At 37.7% G+C, this 17,387-nt stretch overlaps 1 protein-coding gene across 3 annotated transcripts in view; it reads left to right on the top strand.

The window, feature by feature from the left end:
• The window catches only part of TBXAS1 (thromboxane A synthase 1), a 237,952-nt gene that overhangs the window by 124,935 nt on the left and 95,630 nt on the right, over positions 1-17,387 (top strand). For all 3 annotated transcript variants that reach the window (XM_015889542.3, XM_025172010.2, XM_025171937.2), the window contains exon 6: positions 16,082-16,198. In XM_015889542.3, the coding sequence (XP_015745028.1) occupies positions 16,082-16,198 (117 nt within the window). The remainder of the gene's footprint in view (positions 1-16,081; positions 16,199-17,387) is intronic.

Raw genomic sequence — 17,387 nt, 5'->3', positions numbered from 1 at the left:
CAGCAATTCAGTGGTTAAGAAAAGGGAACAGAAAAATCCCAAATGGAACAAAATATCTTTCAACCTAAGAGAAATTTTACAGAAGAGATTTTCCAGATCATCTAATTAATATTTTTTGGTTCCAAAGTGAATATCAACTCATTTTTAAAATTAGAAGATTGAAATTATTTGATAGTTACATAATACATGTAAGAACCCTGGTATTTTAGTAATTCATTTGAATTAATGTATAGCCTACCTTTCCATCAAAGGATTGACAAAGCTGCTAATAAAAAAAAAAGGTATTAATCTGAGGAAATTGGGAGTGAGCATTTTGACTAAGTGTAGTTTCATGGTATCTTGTCACTCATATTCTGTTTAGGATATTACTGAGTTGTGTCAAAAAGAAGTGAACCCATATCTGCTAGACAAATCTATTCTGTTTATTTCTTAATGTACCAAATGATTTCAAGACTTATTAGTATAATTTCATGTCATTTAAAAATTTAAAGAATTTCTAAGAAGCACTTTGGTATTCACACTTTCCCAGATTTTGTGTTGGAATTCACCAGTATAAATAAATGCATATATCAGGGAAAAGTATACACATAAAAACAACATACAAAATCCACTGTCTTGGAAAAAAATGCATATTTGGCAAAATGTTGTGCAATATGTTAGCAAATTAGTATAGAAACAGGATGGAACAAACTTAACTGAAAATTTACACCTCTGTCCATTGTTAAGCAGGACAAGCCAAAGAAATCTTCAGTATAGATCCTCTTGGTTTCGCATCTAAAAACAATTCGCATTATAAATTTCCCTAAGGAGGGAATGTTGCACATTTGATGCCATTACAGAGCAGCAGAATCCATTATTTTGTGAATTTAATTTAATTTGAGTACTGTGGTTTTTTACTTCCCTTCTTCTCCAGTTCTCTTCCCTAACGGGAGAGCTGCTCAATTTTGCTGGTCTATGTCATACCTGGTCTTTGACTTCTACATGAGGGGCCAAACTAAAAAAAGCAGGCAGAGCCAGGATGAAGAAGTGGGTGGGGTCAGGACAACAATTAAATTTGATTTTATGTAATTTATATGTAAATACAATTGAATATAATTATACATATTTAATATTTTCTCCTTTCATATTAAAAATTACAATTTAAAGCAACTATTGGAAAAGCTGCAGAGTAAGACTGTCTTTTGAAGATCTCAGGTTGGATACTTGTTCTCCAGAGCTCATTCCAAGGGGTTTCCCAGTCCTCTGGAACAGATTCTAAGGACATGTGAGAAGTAGGTAGAGCATGTATTGTTGGTACATTTCAGGTACTAGAAGTGTCTGCAGCATCTGAGAAATATAAAGTAAGTACTGAAGTTTACTTAGATTAATATACTTAAAAAAAGGTCCTTAAATGCTTGAAAGTACTGAGAGATAACATGACAGTATTTGAGTAGGCAGCAAAACCTTAAACTAGGAGGCCACTGTGTTGCATGACAGCATCTTACAGTGATCATCACCAGTGTCTCCACTGGCTGTGAAGTATCCTTCTACTTCATGTTGATGGCATAGCGCATGCTACATGGCTTCTCTACTTGCCATGTTAGTGGGCAAGATGCAGTAACCATGGCAGCTCCTTCATGTTCCACCTGTCTCTGTGGCATCCTCACCCTTACCTGTGATTCTCTAAGACAGACTATGGCTGGGAAGTGGGGAGCAATTTAAATATTTATTTTTGTCCCACCTTTGCTTTCATCTTCTGCTCCCCAACAAGTTAATCATTTTTCTCTTAATTTGTTTTGCCAGGACCAAAAACCTTTACCCTAAAAGCAGGTTTGGGGGGAGATAGCAATTTGGTGAGGAAGAGGTTCAAGCTTTAAATTACAGCCTCTCCTGCCTTTGTGGGCAATGGGCTCCTAGACTGCCGTCACCACATTTAGTTGCTTTAGCTCTGCCAGATCTTCAAACAAATTTCTTTTGAATGTTCTTCAGAAGAGCATTTTAGGCTTTCCTCCCAGTCTTTTATGATTTTTGGAGGCCTAGATTAATTAATTATGTGTGCAGTATTTGCAGCAGGCCTGGGAGGAGGCCATGGATCCATACGGCAGTGAGATTCCCTGCTGGTGTGTCCACTTTATAAAGACAACCAAATGCAGCAAACAGAGTGTTAATTTCCTATAGGACTAAATATATTTCATTTTTACCCACTTTATTACTAGGTATACAGTAATGGCCTCATCTTTTTCTGCTTAATATACACTTGAGCTAAACTGAATTCTGGACCCATATTTATTTACTCAATTTATAGGGCCATCCAATCACCAGAGTAACTCTGGGCAGCTAACAAAACATTAAAAACAATAATGAACAAAAATACAATATACAAAATACAAATATTTATTGTTTTGTATTAATTAATGTAGATTTCAACCTTGAAACATACTGAGTTCTTGGAGACAATGTAAGCACTAGTACTTACAGCTCATTCTAACAAAGTAAGGTTAATTTAAATTTAGATTAACACAAATATTTGCTGTGAATCATAACTGGGTATTCAAATGGTGTTCACCTGTTCTTGGTAGGGCTCTGTGTGAATGTTTGTGTACTAAACATTGAGCACTCTTTGTGTGTGTTTGTGTATGTTTAGTGACAACAGATACTTCCATTTATAACTCATATTCCTTTAAAACATATAATAAAAGATGAAAGGTAGTAGTAACACAGTCTGCTTTGCTTCCCGCTAATTCTAGCCAGTTTTCTTTGTCAGAGGCATAGTTTCTCCTAGCCCCGGCTACCCTTAACTAAATAATGTGTGTTCAAGCTAGTTCCAATATGAATTCTCTTGGTTTCTTGTGTTAATAATAAGAGGATAGGTGGATCAAGGAGCCAGCTGTGGTGCTTGGGAAAGGTGTTTAACCTTTTCCCTGAATCTATTTTTTTCTTGTGAATAAAAAAAAAAGGGGGGGGTCCATTTACCCAGAAGATATTAATGACTCCATCTTCCTGCTTAGTGGGGAAATCTAACTTAAACCATCCCCAAGTTGCTCCTACTGTTAGGATGTTTTCTTTAACATTCAATCAGAATTTGTCTACCTATATATTATGGCACGTTAGTAATGTACGGAACTGACTACTGATTGTTGTACCAATTACATGTTTTTGTATTGGTCACTGACCATAATAAAGTATTCATTTTATTTCATAAGTGTTATGTTTTGCCACTCTCATTTTAATGCCACTCTGAAGAGTTATTGTTTTAGTTTCGTTTCTTTGGTTCTTATTTTTATGGTGCAGTTTAACCGATGTTTCTATTGACATAAAATAACACAAGGTTGCTGTGGGTTTTGTATGATATGGGATTTATGTGTATGTTCCTGCATGTATTATTTCCATCTCTTAGAAAGCTTTCAAATTAACTTACAATCAATGAATTACTTTAACTGGGAAAGCTAAGTCTGTGGTTACCTCTTTCCCACTAAAACAAGTGCTTAAAGATGCTTTTATTATGATGGAATATGCCCAGGTTTTTCTCCACTGAAAGAACTTCTGATAGTTAACTTAGAAGTAACAATAGGGACCCATTAACATATTTTTGGTGTCCTAGTACTGCCAGGACGATATGTATGTAAGATTCATATAAGCTTATACAAAGGTTAAACTTTAGAAATACTTTAGAATTGATTTGTGTACTTTTAAAATGGCAAAAAAATCCATCTTTTCATGGGATCATTTGAATGACCAGATTGTGTATGTATGTGTACATCTGTGTGTATGGTTGAGAACCATTTATCTGCAGGTTTCAAGAAAAGTATTTTGTAACAATGATTCCAACAAACTAATTTTTATCTTACAAAGATTAGTTACAGTTAAATCATACAAAAACAGTAGGGTGAGACATTCTTTTTGAAAAGTAAGTTCTTCAGTTTGTTCAGTGAGTTTTACTTTTCCCAAACTTACAAAGGATCGTGGTCCTACTGCCAATTTGGATCCCATTGTTTCTGATGGACTTAGTTGCACCTTGAGTTTGCCAAAGCGTGACCTGCAAATTTAATGTTGTCTAGACTATTCCCTGCTTATGTATAAAGCTGTAGTGCTTGTAGAAGAATTTAACTACCAGAAAGCAAGGAAAGGCAAAATTGAGTAATTCTTGCCCTAATCATTAGTATCCCTAACCTTGCACAGTGACAAGAGATAGTAAAAGCAATGTTTCTCTAAACTATTTAATTGAATACCAACATTACATTTCAGAAGTAATTAAATAAGAGCTTAATTTTACAGTGCTTGATTTATTTTCATCCCCCCAAGTGACAGAATTTTTAATTGCACAAGTGTTAAACAGAATTAAGTATATATTTTTACAGCAGGAGCGGTGATTCTAGACAGGGCTTATACAGATGTGGCCAGAAGTATTTGTTCCCCTCCACTATTTCCCAAATACTGCAATCCCAATTTGCCCTGAAATAAGTTGAAACTGCCACAAGTAAATGGTATCCATCATTCTTTATTCCATAGTCCAGTGTTTCTCAACCTTGGCAACTTTAAGATGTGTGGACTTCAACTCCCAGAATTCTCCACACTTAATACAAGTTAACACAGCCAGCATGCACACTAAACCACAAAAAAGTAACCAAACGTATTTTTGTTCCGCAAGCGAGAACTTTGAGGACTCTAACTGGGTTGTTTAAACGTATTGCATGAACACATCCACTGTGTGAATCTATGTGACTTGTAACTTATTCAGCAAAGCATGATTTGAGAAGTCATCGTTTTTAATGTATGAACCCAACCTATGGGATGTTGGCACATATAAAGAGTCCTGGGCTTAATAGTATTTTAAATATATCAGGTTCGGCCAAAATATGGATTGGTCATTACTCCCTTCTTCACTTCTTGCAAACTCCAATTCCTTCTCCACCTTTTATTTTGTAGCTGATTTGTGCATACTGTAATTCTCCTGAATTCATAGAAAACCATGGCCTGTTCAATTAAGATGAAGAATAGTGTTGATGTATAGAGTGGGAAGGGTGAAGTGTATAAAACCTGTCAAGTCCTTGGTGCTCTCCGAGTTTGGTTGTTGCTTGCAGATGTTTCATTACCCAACTAGGTAACAACATCAGTGCGAGTGAGTGTGAGGTTTGCTCCCTGTTCATATAAAGTAGTTTACCCACTGTAAGTGTGGTCCATGTAGACAGACTCAACCATAGTTTCAACTGGGAAACTGTGAGCATCCTAAAACCAAGTTAAATCCAAAAACACGAGGGAATTCCTGGAAGCTTGGCATTCAGACAAATCAGCCATCAATAGACACATAAAGATAAACCATATTTACACACCATTCAAAAGAGACAATAAAAAAGCTAAGAAAGAAACAAAAAAAACAGAACACATCCTCTCCGGCAACCAGCACCCAGATAAGCAGGGATTAACACCAGATAAACAATCAAGCAGATAAACAATCAAGCAGAAAGCAATACCTTAATCAAGGAACTACCAAGGAGAAAGCCACACCCCCACCAACACTGGCAGGCAAGCTACTGTATATAAACAGGGAGCAAACCCCATGCTCACTCACACTGATGAAGTTACCTATTTGGGTAATGAAACATCTGTAAGCAAACAACCAAGTTCCGAGAGCACCAAGGACTTCATAGTTCAACTCTGAGCTACATACAGTATATTCTCTTCCATTGTATCAAATTTGCTTAAATTAGTCTACTGCACAGAATGCTGCTTTGGGATATCAATTCTGGTTTCTTTCCATTTCCTGCTTTTTTATGAATGTGTCAAGTTTCTCCAAGCAAACCTTTAATGTTCATTTTTTTAAAAAAGTTTGCATTAAAACATGCATGTATTTTAGTGAACATTTCTCCAAACATATGCATTCAGTTTTCAAAAAAATAAATAAATCCTGTAATACAAGGCATTTTTGTTGCTTTTTTCCTTAACCCACATTTTATTAATTAAATGTTAATTGATCAAATAATTGACTAATTGAAATAATTTGTCATTGATGATGACTAGTCATGCTTCAAATGACAACTAAATTTTAGTTCTTGCATTGTCTAGAAATGCAAAATTAGATAAATGCATGTGAAATCCTGGAAGAATTTCTTCCCCATCTATGCTTCCATAGCTACATATTTATGTTGACTAAGTCCTGTACATTGAAGTGAGCTGTCCTTGGAAGTCACTGTTTAAGCTCACTTCAATAGTAGTCCCTTTTGTATCCCATGCATTGTGTATAATAATAAGAAGCCTACACTCAGGAAGGTTCTGTGTATTTTTTTAATGTGCTATTAAAATTTTATCTACCACTCTTGTAATATATATTTATGTTTGAAGAGCCAGTTGTTAGTCACTGCTTCTTATATGAGAGACTGTGTGTTAGATTCTAATTTTCTGTCTCACAGTGTGCAAAATGGCCTTCAAAATAAATAATTATTTAATATTGCATATGGTTGTATAATTATCTCTACTGAGCTAGTTAGAACAGCTGACAGCATCTAGATCACAACACCTTCACTGGGTGCTGCCACCCACAGGGGCAACACAGATGGCTTAGAAGACAAAGAGTTTCCTATTTAGTGCTGCTTCTGGTTTGTGGAATGGACTCTTTCTAGAATAGAGGTGACATACTTTCAGCGTGGCTCTTGGAGACCACCGACAGCTGTTACCACGTTGTAATTCTCAGTGTGGAGAGGAAAAATGTTACATGCTCAACAAGAGAACACGCATATTATTATTTAATTAGATTGAAATGAAATTGAAATGAAAACATATTTAATGTTTGTTTTGGATCCATCTTACATTTTTTGGAGAGCAGACCCAGCTGGTATAACCCTCAGCCCAGAAAAAGTTGTGCATTTCTGTTCTCGAGACATCTCTCAACCTTTTTGCTTGTATGTACTTGAATGTCAGACTAGGAACTTTCTTACCTGCCAGGCATTTCATTTTTAATATTTTTATTAGTTTTACTTGTGGGTTTTAGTGCTCCTAATAGTTTTATTATGGTCTTGGTTTCTCTACTTTTTTTTTTTTTTTGCTTTTCTGTTTCTAAAAATGCTTTGTTGGGCAGCATATTAAACCAAACAAATTAATAGAATCCAAATAAACAATTTACTAAAATCACAGTATATAAAATAGTTAAATTGAGCAGCTGCAACATCTAAAATTACCCATTAAAAGGTGCCAGAATAAAATATTTTCTGGTGCAAAAGACTCAAATAGGGGAGGAGGTCTGATAAATCTCAGTTGCCTTCATATTCAGAGACGAAGCATTCTCAATACAAGAGAGTTTTTCTTTCTACTGTACATACCTGTGTTACTTATTTCTTTAAACCTTCTTGTGCTCATCCTTGATAACTGGAGAAGGGGAGGGACAGATTTTGCTGTCAGTCATCTAACACATACTGGGTAGAATTCTTGACTTCATTCCCAGGATGGTGCTTAGGCAACACATTGCAATAAACATTGATTGACCAGCCACATGATCCATATTATTCATACAATATTGACACATACTGGATGGCAGAATTTTTGGAGGAACACCATAGCTGAATTGAGTGGAGTCCAAAAAGTACATCTTAAGATAGCAAACTCCATGCATTAGAATCACTGCACTATAGCAAGCCTTAATCTGCTGATTTGCAAGTATGTGTGGAATAGGGTGCTATTTCTCTCAGCTTCTCTGGGCCTTCATGTGCCCACAATAACACCCAGTCTTTTTTCTGTATTAACTTGCATATTACTATTGAGTTATTAAAATCCCTGGCTGTAATATTACGATATACCTTGCTTGAAAACATTGGCAGAATAAACTGTATCCTCATTCAATGGGCATATCCTGGGAGCCAGCTAGTCTCCCTGCTCTCAAGAGCAGGAAGAAATGCCTTGATGTTAAAATATTTTTTGGCTGTGTCACACTCATTATGATGAGAATGTCAGCAACTTAGGAAACACTTATTCAAACAAAGACTTGTAAGCAGACTTCTGAAGCAAACCCCAGTTAGAAAAGCATTTTAATTATGAGCTTAACTCCCATTAGTTTCATCAGGGCATGGAGAGTTGTTTAAAGCTAAGCATGTAGAGTTCAACTTCATTTGTTGGAATGGGCTGGAGGACATCCAAAACATCTGGGTAATCAGAGGTTTTGGAGTGCTGTTTACAATGCCATATGGTCTCAAGAGAGACATCTAGTGAAGTTGAACAAGAACTTTCCATTTGAATTTGGGAGTTTCTACAAATTGTAGTTTGCTTATATTGCTGGATTTACCGTGGTTAGTAAATAAAAATGTAAAAGGAATTTAGCACCGTTTAGATTATTGTACTGTACTTGTATTCTGCTTTACATCCAGAAAACGTACAATTCAACTTTTATAGATAATTCAGTGATGGGGATAGAGACTGGCAGATGAATTATTAACCCCCCCCCCCCAAAATCACACATATCACATGGAATACATCCTATGTACTACTTTGTCCTTTTAACGCAGGGATACAGAACTTCCATCTCGAAGGCCACCTTCCCACCCTCCACTAAAAGTTGTCCCCAGATTATGTTAATGTGACAAAAGGGGGAAAGCATTAAACACATAGCAGATAGTGATATTAACCACATTCAATTGTTAGATTTAATTTCAGCATAAAGACTAGTGCAATGCACTCTACATGAGGCTAGCCTTGAAGAGTATCCGGAAGCTTCAGCTGGTCCAGAATGCAGCCGCGTGAGCTATTTTTGGAGTCTGAAGAAGGACCCATATAACACCTTTGCTCCATGAACTGCATTGGGTACCAGTTTGCTTCCGGGTCCAATTCAAGGTGTTGGTTATCATCTTTAAAGCCCTACATGGCATGGGGCCAGGCTACCTGAGGGACTGCCTTGCACCCACAATTTCAACCCGTCCCACCTGATCTCACAGAGAGGGCATGCTCCGGACCCCCTTGGCAAAAGAACTCCAACTAGCGGGGTCCAGAAGGTGGGCCTTCTCTGCTGTAGCCCACGCCCTTTGGAAATCTTGCCCCCGGAGGTGAGACAGGCCCCCTCACTCCCGGCCTTTCGGAGGGATTTGAAGACCTGGCTCTGCCATCTGGCCTGGGGCGGGGAGGGAGGTTGTCAGAAATGGGGTAGGCTAGCCCCCTAGAGGCCTAGTGTGGCTTTCAGCGGCCTCTTGGATTTTTTTTTTCTCTCCATTTGTGTAGATATGTTTGTCTTTTTATAAGTTTTAATTATGTATTTATTTGTTTTAATTTGATGTAAACCGCCCAGAGTCCCCCATTGTGGGGAGATGGGCGGGGATAAGTCTATGTATGTATGTATGTATGTATGTATGTATGTATGTATGTATGTATGTATGAATGAATGAATGAATGAATGAATGAATGAATGAATGGTTTTTTTTCTCACTTCAACCCTTTCCTTTATTCTGGCCCTACCCACACAATTGTAGGCGTGCAGCTCCCAGCATCTCAGTCAGAGGCCAAGCGCAGCCCTCACTCTCCAAAAGGTTATGCACCTGTCATGGGGCACTTCTGCATCACAGTATTTTCATCACAGGTTTTACCTTCAATCCCTCAAACATGGAGTGAAGTGGATCGGTTTTCATCTTCGTTCCCCACCAACTGTAAAAGGAAGATCGCTTTGCAGATTCCTCAGATGATATTGAGCCGTGTTTTGACAAGCCATGCTAGATTTTATGGCGGAATGGGGAGCACTGTCACGTGCGCGCAACTTGCTATGAAGATAAATATAGGCTGGTCTTTCTGCCCCACAGAAGTTGACCTGAGGCCACCTCGCATATAATATTTCTTAAGGATCAATCTAAGGTTTTGAAAGATCTTTGTTTAGTACATCTAAATGACTAAATGAAATGTGAACAAGTGTTCCATGGATGCTTGCCAGAAATTACTGCTAGTCAGTAGCAAGTCTAGGTTGGCCAAACTTGAAAATTACTCTGCTTGTGAAGAAGTATACATTCTACTAGAGTTAGTGGTACTGTGCCCTTTTATTTCATTGTTTATTTTTGGACTGCCCCTTTACTACCATGGCTGATAAAACCGCAAATAGTAGATGTACCTACAAAATGGGTGTAGGTGATTTTTTTGTAGCTGCACTTACTAGGTATATGGAGACAGCAACAGTTGATGCAGTATTCATTCTTATGAGTCTTTAGTCCAGTATTTCTTTGGGGGGAGGAGTTAGGGCAGAGTTGGAGGATATTTTGGAGTTTTGGAGGTGTATTAATCCAGAATGAAGATTCACACTTTTTTTTCTGTTGGAAAACAATAGGAAATTATGCTGCCATTTCTTATGGTTTATTGTCTAAATTTGCTACAAGAAAGGTGGCCGAGAACTGTATGCAGCTGGCATAGTGTTCTGTAAATCTTTTGCTGTAAAATAACAAAAGCTCCGCTAAAGAAGTTTCTAAAAAGTAACAGTTAAATGTTATTTAAACTCCCAAGCATCTGTTTGAAACAAAACATTATGGGTTGCTCACTGGTTGCGAAAAGAATCCTGTTCTAAGAGAGTCTCTATTTTCGGAGACTAAAAAAGTAAAATAAAGTAATAAAATAAATATGATAAAGGAACATCTCCTTTGGATGAAGACTGACCCCTGATGAGGTTATGCACAGATCCACAGAGTGTTTGTGGCAGCAGTACATAAGTGGTTTGCTGTCGCTTTCCACTCAGATTTAATTTGAGAGATTTAACCCTCCAGCCCTGGGATTCCAGATAGGCTATCATCCAAATACTAACGAAGTCTGACCATGGTTAGCTTTTTGAGATCAGCCAAGGTTGATTAGGTACTACCACAAAGAGAGGAGATTAAATGGACAGATTATTCATGCCTCCTTCCCTTGCTTTCCTGTTTAAATGGTGAATGTTTCCCAGCATTCAGAACATGTAGGAAAGAGAACAAGAGGACAGAACCCACACAGAAGGTTTTAAAAAAACTTAACATGTAAGCAGAATAAGAGCCTTTCTGGAGAATCTCAAAACCTAGCAGCTTTTATGGGAGAAGACAATCTTAAGGTAACTTGGTTTAATTTTTTTTTTTTTTAATTTGGGGTGGTTTTACAGGTCATAATTAGCCTTTTGTATTGTGTCCAGAAGTTGGCTGGCAGCCAGTTTTCTAATGGGTGTCTTCTGTTAGCATTTCACATGCCAACTGAAAATCTTTCTATGTATCTGAGCATTTGGTGGCATTTAATATGGAGCTTTTTTACTGCTGATCTGCTATTTAATTGCCATGGTTTGTTTTTATGTTCAATGGTTTTTAAAAATAGCCTTTCTTGCATTATATTAAGTAATTGTCATAGGGCCCCTTCAGGATCATCTTGTTGAAATACAGGTTATAATTGTAATATGGTGATGAATAAAATCTGCTTGGAAAGGACTGTAAAATGAAGTCAGTACAGAATTATTAGCAGAGTACATTGAGACTTGATTAAGCCTGCATTTAAAAGGTCCATATATTTATTGCAGTTTTATTGTACCCTTGTTCCAAAAAACCCTAATTAGAGAGAATGACTGGCACAAGGTCTTTCCATGAACATTATTTCCGAGCGGGGATGAGAACTTGGATTTCTGTCATTCTGGTCTCATGCTTGAACCATTATATCACTTTGGTCTATATGAATGCAACAAAATGCTGTGCTGTGTTTCAAATAAACGCTGCTCCATTTTTATTCCTTATGTGTCTGTTTACAGAGGATACAGTCATTAATCCTTTCCTTTAAGGGCAAGCAGAGATTGGCTGGGTACGGCTAGAAATCTGTTGGTGTTTTTCTGCATGAGAAAATAGTATAGTCAGTGGAGCAGCTTTGGACCCCTCCCCCCTTCAAAATGGAAACCTTTATCTGACATTTAACTTCCATTGTGTGTCCGCTGTTTGCGTTTCCTTCTCAAAAGTGTTCGCTCTGCAGGCGGGTGGCGATCTTTAAAGACTCATCCGGGGGCATTAACCAAAGAGGCCATCCAATATTTTTATTGATTGTGGTGGCAGCTCGCTATTGTTGAAGAACAATCTAAGGTACCTTTGTAAAAGTTGTTGCGTTGGTGGAAGGGGGTGAAGGTTTTCCGAACTGAAGCCTGGAGTTGCCCAAGTTATGGAGGCAATTTAAAAAACCCACCACAGTATGGATCCTCTCTCTGTATGCTGAATGTCATGTTGTCTGACCTATTGATCATGAGTAGAAGCTGCTAGTTTGCTTGTCCTCTGCATAAGCAGATCTGTGCTGAGCACCTCTTTCAATTTTAATAGCCAGTTATCTGACATATAAGAGCTCCTCTCCATAGGCAACAACATATAAGTTTACATTAAATAATGAAAAGTTACTATAACCACTGAGCTGCTAACTCACAATATGACTCACTGTTCTGGTTTTCTGAAGGTGGGAGTGTTGGCAGAACTCAGTGTTCAGTGTGAGTGAATCTACACTTGGTGTAGGCATGTTTAATGTTTGAAGGAATTGCCGATTGTCTCTCTGCATGAGTTGCTGCTTTGGGGTTGCCATCTCTCATATTGCAATAAAGATTTACTTGCAGAGTTTGTTTTTAACACAACAAAGATTGCAACACAATAATGCATTAAAAATTCAATAATAGCATAACTGTGCCTTAGAATCAAAAGGGTGAGTTCATGAGATCTGTCTGGCAACCAGTGAGTCATGGGCTGTTCCTCAGATGCTCATGTGTATGGCAATGCCAAAAAAGTTACATTATGTCTGAGATTATAATAGCAATTTTCCATTCAGGAGGATTTTGTTCATTTTGTTTGTTGTCCCCGCCTCCCTTTTTTTTGTGCAAATTTGTAATGGTGGTTTATTTCTTTTACTGGAGGAATAGGTATAAAAGGTTTAGTGGCTACTGTTAAAAGAAGAATTAAAAAAAAATTGTACCACCCCAAATCCACTAATTGTTGCCAGAGTTAATAGTGCAATTTCTGTGAAGTTTCAGCTGAAACAGGTGAGAGCTTCATAGGGCCCACTAGGTTACTCATCTCTGCTTTAAGGCATGTGCCTTTAAGACTTGAAGAACAGTTTCCTAGATTCTGTTTATTTATTTGTAGATTTATATCCTACCTTTCATCCAGGAGCTCAAGGCAGTGTACATAGTTCTCCCTGCTCTAGTTTTTTTCCCACAAGAACACCCTGGTAGGATATACTGGGCTGAAGGAGAATAATGATAACTTCTCAAGAAACTTGTGAAGGAGCTTAGGTTGTGAGGTCTAAAATAGAGATTAAGGGGAAGAACTATCATGTAAAATAGGATCAGATTATATAATCTAATTTTGGTAGATTATGTCTACCTTCACATATTTCATTTCACTGGGTGCCGGGGGGGGGGGGAGATTGCATTTCAGCACAGTGATTCTATGTCCCACAGCATTTTCTTTTTACTAGATGTAACTTGGTAGAAAAAAGGAGATGAAACTCAAGAGGAGACCCTGACCTATTTCTGTTCTCCACATGTAATATCTGGCAAGAAAAAGCATAGTTATGTGCTAATATCACTCATAGCACTTCTTTACCCCACCCCCCAGTGGCATCCATTAAAATAAAGTCAAAGAGTGAGTAAATGGGAATGGGAATTCCTACATAGGAATTCCATTAATAGTTTATCTACATTTTTGTAACCTTCTCTAATATGAAGACTCTGGGCAGCATATAGCAAAGTAAAACCATAAAAACAATACCAGGAGATTAATCATCCCAGCCCAGGAGGAAAATCCCATAGGACTTAATGGTGAACTAGAATTAAAAGACAGCTGTTATGGGGTTCATCTTGGGATGAGTTGATAGTCTCATGAACAGTTGCATGGGAATGGTTTCTTGGTACAAGTCAATCATTACTCACTATAATACTCTTGACTATAAATATAATTATGGTTCATTAACAAAAAAAGACATTTAGTTTTAAATGTGTGGATTTCTGTTTTTGTTCTACCAAATAAACCTTCAGTAGAAAGAAAATGAGGAATATATTCATTTCAACCATATGATTCACTACAGTAAACACATTTTCTTTTTTCTTTTAAGCTTTTTTTTACTTCTGTTGGACTCAGTGTAGAAGTACTGTATCTTCAGGGTTTATCTTTATGGAATATAGAAATGGCTATTATTACATTCTAATAGTGTGGGTGAGTATTGACAGCCTGGTAGCCCAGACTGAGAAATAAAGAAGTCTCTCCATTCTCCAGAGAAGCCTAAGGTTTGCAGGAGCTGTTGTTGTTGTTCAGTTGTTAAGTTGTGTCCGACTCTTTGTGACCCCATGAACCATATCGCACCAGGCCTTCCTGTCCTTCACTGCCTCTCTGAGTTTGCTCAGTTTCATGCTCATTGCTTCAGTGATGCTGTCTAATCATCTCACCCTCTGCCGTCCTCTTCTCCTTTTGCCTTCCATCTTTCCCAGCATCAGGGTCTTTTCCAAAGAGTCCTCTCTTCGCATTAGGTGGCCAAAGTATCTGAGCTTGAGCTTCAGTATCAATCCTTCCAAGTGCAGGAGTACCAAGCATCAACACAACAACAAACCCAGCCCTGGTCCACCATCCTGCCTTTCTAAAAACATGCTAAAGGAACAACTGCTAATAAAAAAGAGCCCATGAGGTTTGAGGAAGATCAGCAGTCACAGAATGTAGAATGATAGTTGGAAAAGTAATCTAAAGAGCAGCGAGGGATGGGGAACACTGAATAGAGTATCCTGTAGAAAGGCACGGGTGGCTGATTGGCTGGAATTTTCCAGTTTGAAAGAAGGCTGTACTGTAGCGTAGCATTTACAGATGGATGATACCAAAGCCTATTAGAAAAGTGCATATGGATAGGTTTCTGCCTCAAGAACAATTAAGCTAATGTTTGATGTAAGAACTGCAGTAGAAGGTTATGGAGGCATGGGAAAACTGGGTTGGGATTGTTTATATAGGATATAGAGCTAAGGAGTTCTGCTAAACTTTACAGAAAAAATGAGTTTTTGAGGAGGGATCTGAAAGGAATGTTCATTTGGGGTATATTTAGGTCTGAGCCAGTCCATTCTTTACTACAATCATTGATCAGAATGACAAGTCATAACAGATTTGCAATAAATATTGCAGTGCAGAGTGCTGCTTCTTAGTGGTACTGCATGGCAACAGTTTTATATGTACAGTACCTGTTGCAGGAGTGAGGTTGAGAGTCAGAGTTTCTCAGGGCAAAAATCTGCATAGCACACGGTGTCCTCTTGACTCTTACTGGTGATGCATTCCTCTACACACATATCACGGGGCACAGCTTTTTAAGATCATTCACTGTGGTTTTTAGGGCAAAGTGTCCACCCTGTGGACAACAGCATATATTAGCAGATGCATGAGATGACCTAGAAGATAGCTACTATTTATACTGTATGAATGGGTGATATCAAGATACAGCATTCTGATTTTCATCTATCTCTAGCATTTTGAAAATGCTATTACAACTAATATACACCTCCAAAGGTTCCAATAATTCAGCAGATTAACAGTTTCTCATATAATATTACTGAAATGTTGAATTGTCATAGTTTTATTCTCATCCAGGTTAAATCCAAATAAATTGAATTTAAGCTTAACTGAAGCCAATGGGATTAAATCATGGATCCATAATGTTTTGTCATTGCAATCTTTCTTTAGAATATGTCTCTACTAGTTCTGAATTTCAAATTCATGTTTTTACTTGGAGGTTCACAAAACTCCCAGTAGGAACAATTGTGGACAGTAGTGTCATTCCAAAACAGTGAAATCTTACCTCCAAAGGAACTTGGAATGGGACATCCACACAATTACAAGGAAACCCCAGTGTGCATTAACAATTGGGGCATCTTGAGCTCAACATAAGCTGCACAGTGCAAAGGAAGGTCCCTTGGCAAAGAAGTCCATGCCGCAACATTTCAGGGGATTTCTGGATTCTCAGAATCACAATACATCTGTATATACAATACAAGCAAGAGTGTGAAGGCAAACCAATGCACAACTTTTCAGAGTATTGGAAGCTGCAAGTTATTATCCTACTTTGTATTTATCTTACTTGTTTATCAGTAGTTAAATTGCTATTAAGAGTTGTCTGCTTTTAATCCTGTTCTATCTTTGACTTCAATTAGAATCCAGATTTGGCTTTTAAGCCATTTGCAGACAGCATTGTCATGTTGCGTGATGAGAAGTGGAAAAATGTCCGGAGCATATTGACCCCAGCCTTCAGTACTGCAAAGATAAAAGAGGTAAGATGCAGGCAGGTGTCACAATTCCACATACAAAATGTTTTTCTTTTTCTTTCTGCTATGTGTTTCCTAAATGTGCAATATTGCATCATGAGGGATTGTCAGTGAATCACTGCAACATGGTTAATGCCTTATTGATTGGCCTGTGTAGAGTCACTGCTCCTTTAAGGGGAAGGTTTTTTAGTATATAAGGGTGTTAAATCAGAAAATGAAGAATGAGTTTTGTTTCATCTTTGCAATAACTATATGCAGTTTGTATTCTTAAAGAACTATCAGATTTGGACTTCAGATCCCTATAGATTGATCCCCCCCCCCAAAAAAAAGATATGCCATTAGAAATCTATATATCACTTTGGAGTCCAAAAAAAGGTTGGAGGGTATCTATACATGCAGGAAGAGCATAGTATTTGATAGAAATGTTTGGTTACCATTCTTTTGCAGAATCTAAGCTGGAGCAACTTTCATGCATGAAACACCATCAGGACAATACTTTCTAAGACACACTTGCTATTCAGTAGGTTCAGAAGAAAGTACAGCACAGTATCTATTGCATTTGAAACATGAGCAAAAGACACACGCCCTGTTACTGCCAGAAATGTAGCAGCTGAATTTTTGAGGTGACCAGTAGTTGCAAACTTTTTTCTGTACATGAAAGTGCACAGGTTCAAACTGTTATTTGCTGGGAATGTAAGCTTTTTCTTTTTAAATTACAGAAATCAATCAGTCCTTTGCAGTCTAACAATCCCTTGGGGAAAGCAGGGATGGGCAATGCTCCTTTCCTGCCATGGTCTCTGTGGTGTATATGGGTCTATGTTTCACAACCCAGTCTTATCCAAGAACTTGATCTAATTGGCTTCATAATACCTCAGGCCATTTTCCCTTTAGTGACTTAAAGTGTTTTCATAACATTATCCAAGCATTGCTGCCATGAGAAAAAGCCTATCCTTATTACTTTTATTTTGGCACAGGGATATTTAATAATGCTAGATGATGTTATAAGTCACTGCTATGGAAATGACCAGTGTTGCAGTGCCAATGGGAAATTTCCTGACTTGATTTTCCCCTGCTTATGCAAGCATATCTTTTTCTCAAGCACTTCCCAGCGGGCTAGCTGTATTAATCTTTTTGCAGCAAAACAAGTAATCATGTGGCACATTAAAAATTAATAAATCATACCAGATTACATGAA

Source organism: Python bivittatus, unplaced genomic scaffold (assembly GCF_059951505.1).
Source record: "Python bivittatus isolate LINGU-HERP-01145 unplaced genomic scaffold, Pbiv_v1 ctg000330_np1212, whole genome shotgun sequence".
NCBI lineage: Eukaryota > Metazoa > Chordata > Lepidosauria > Squamata > Pythonidae > Python > Python bivittatus.
Note: the sequence above shows the minus strand (reverse complement) of the source record. Positions and strands in the feature narration are given on the sequence as shown.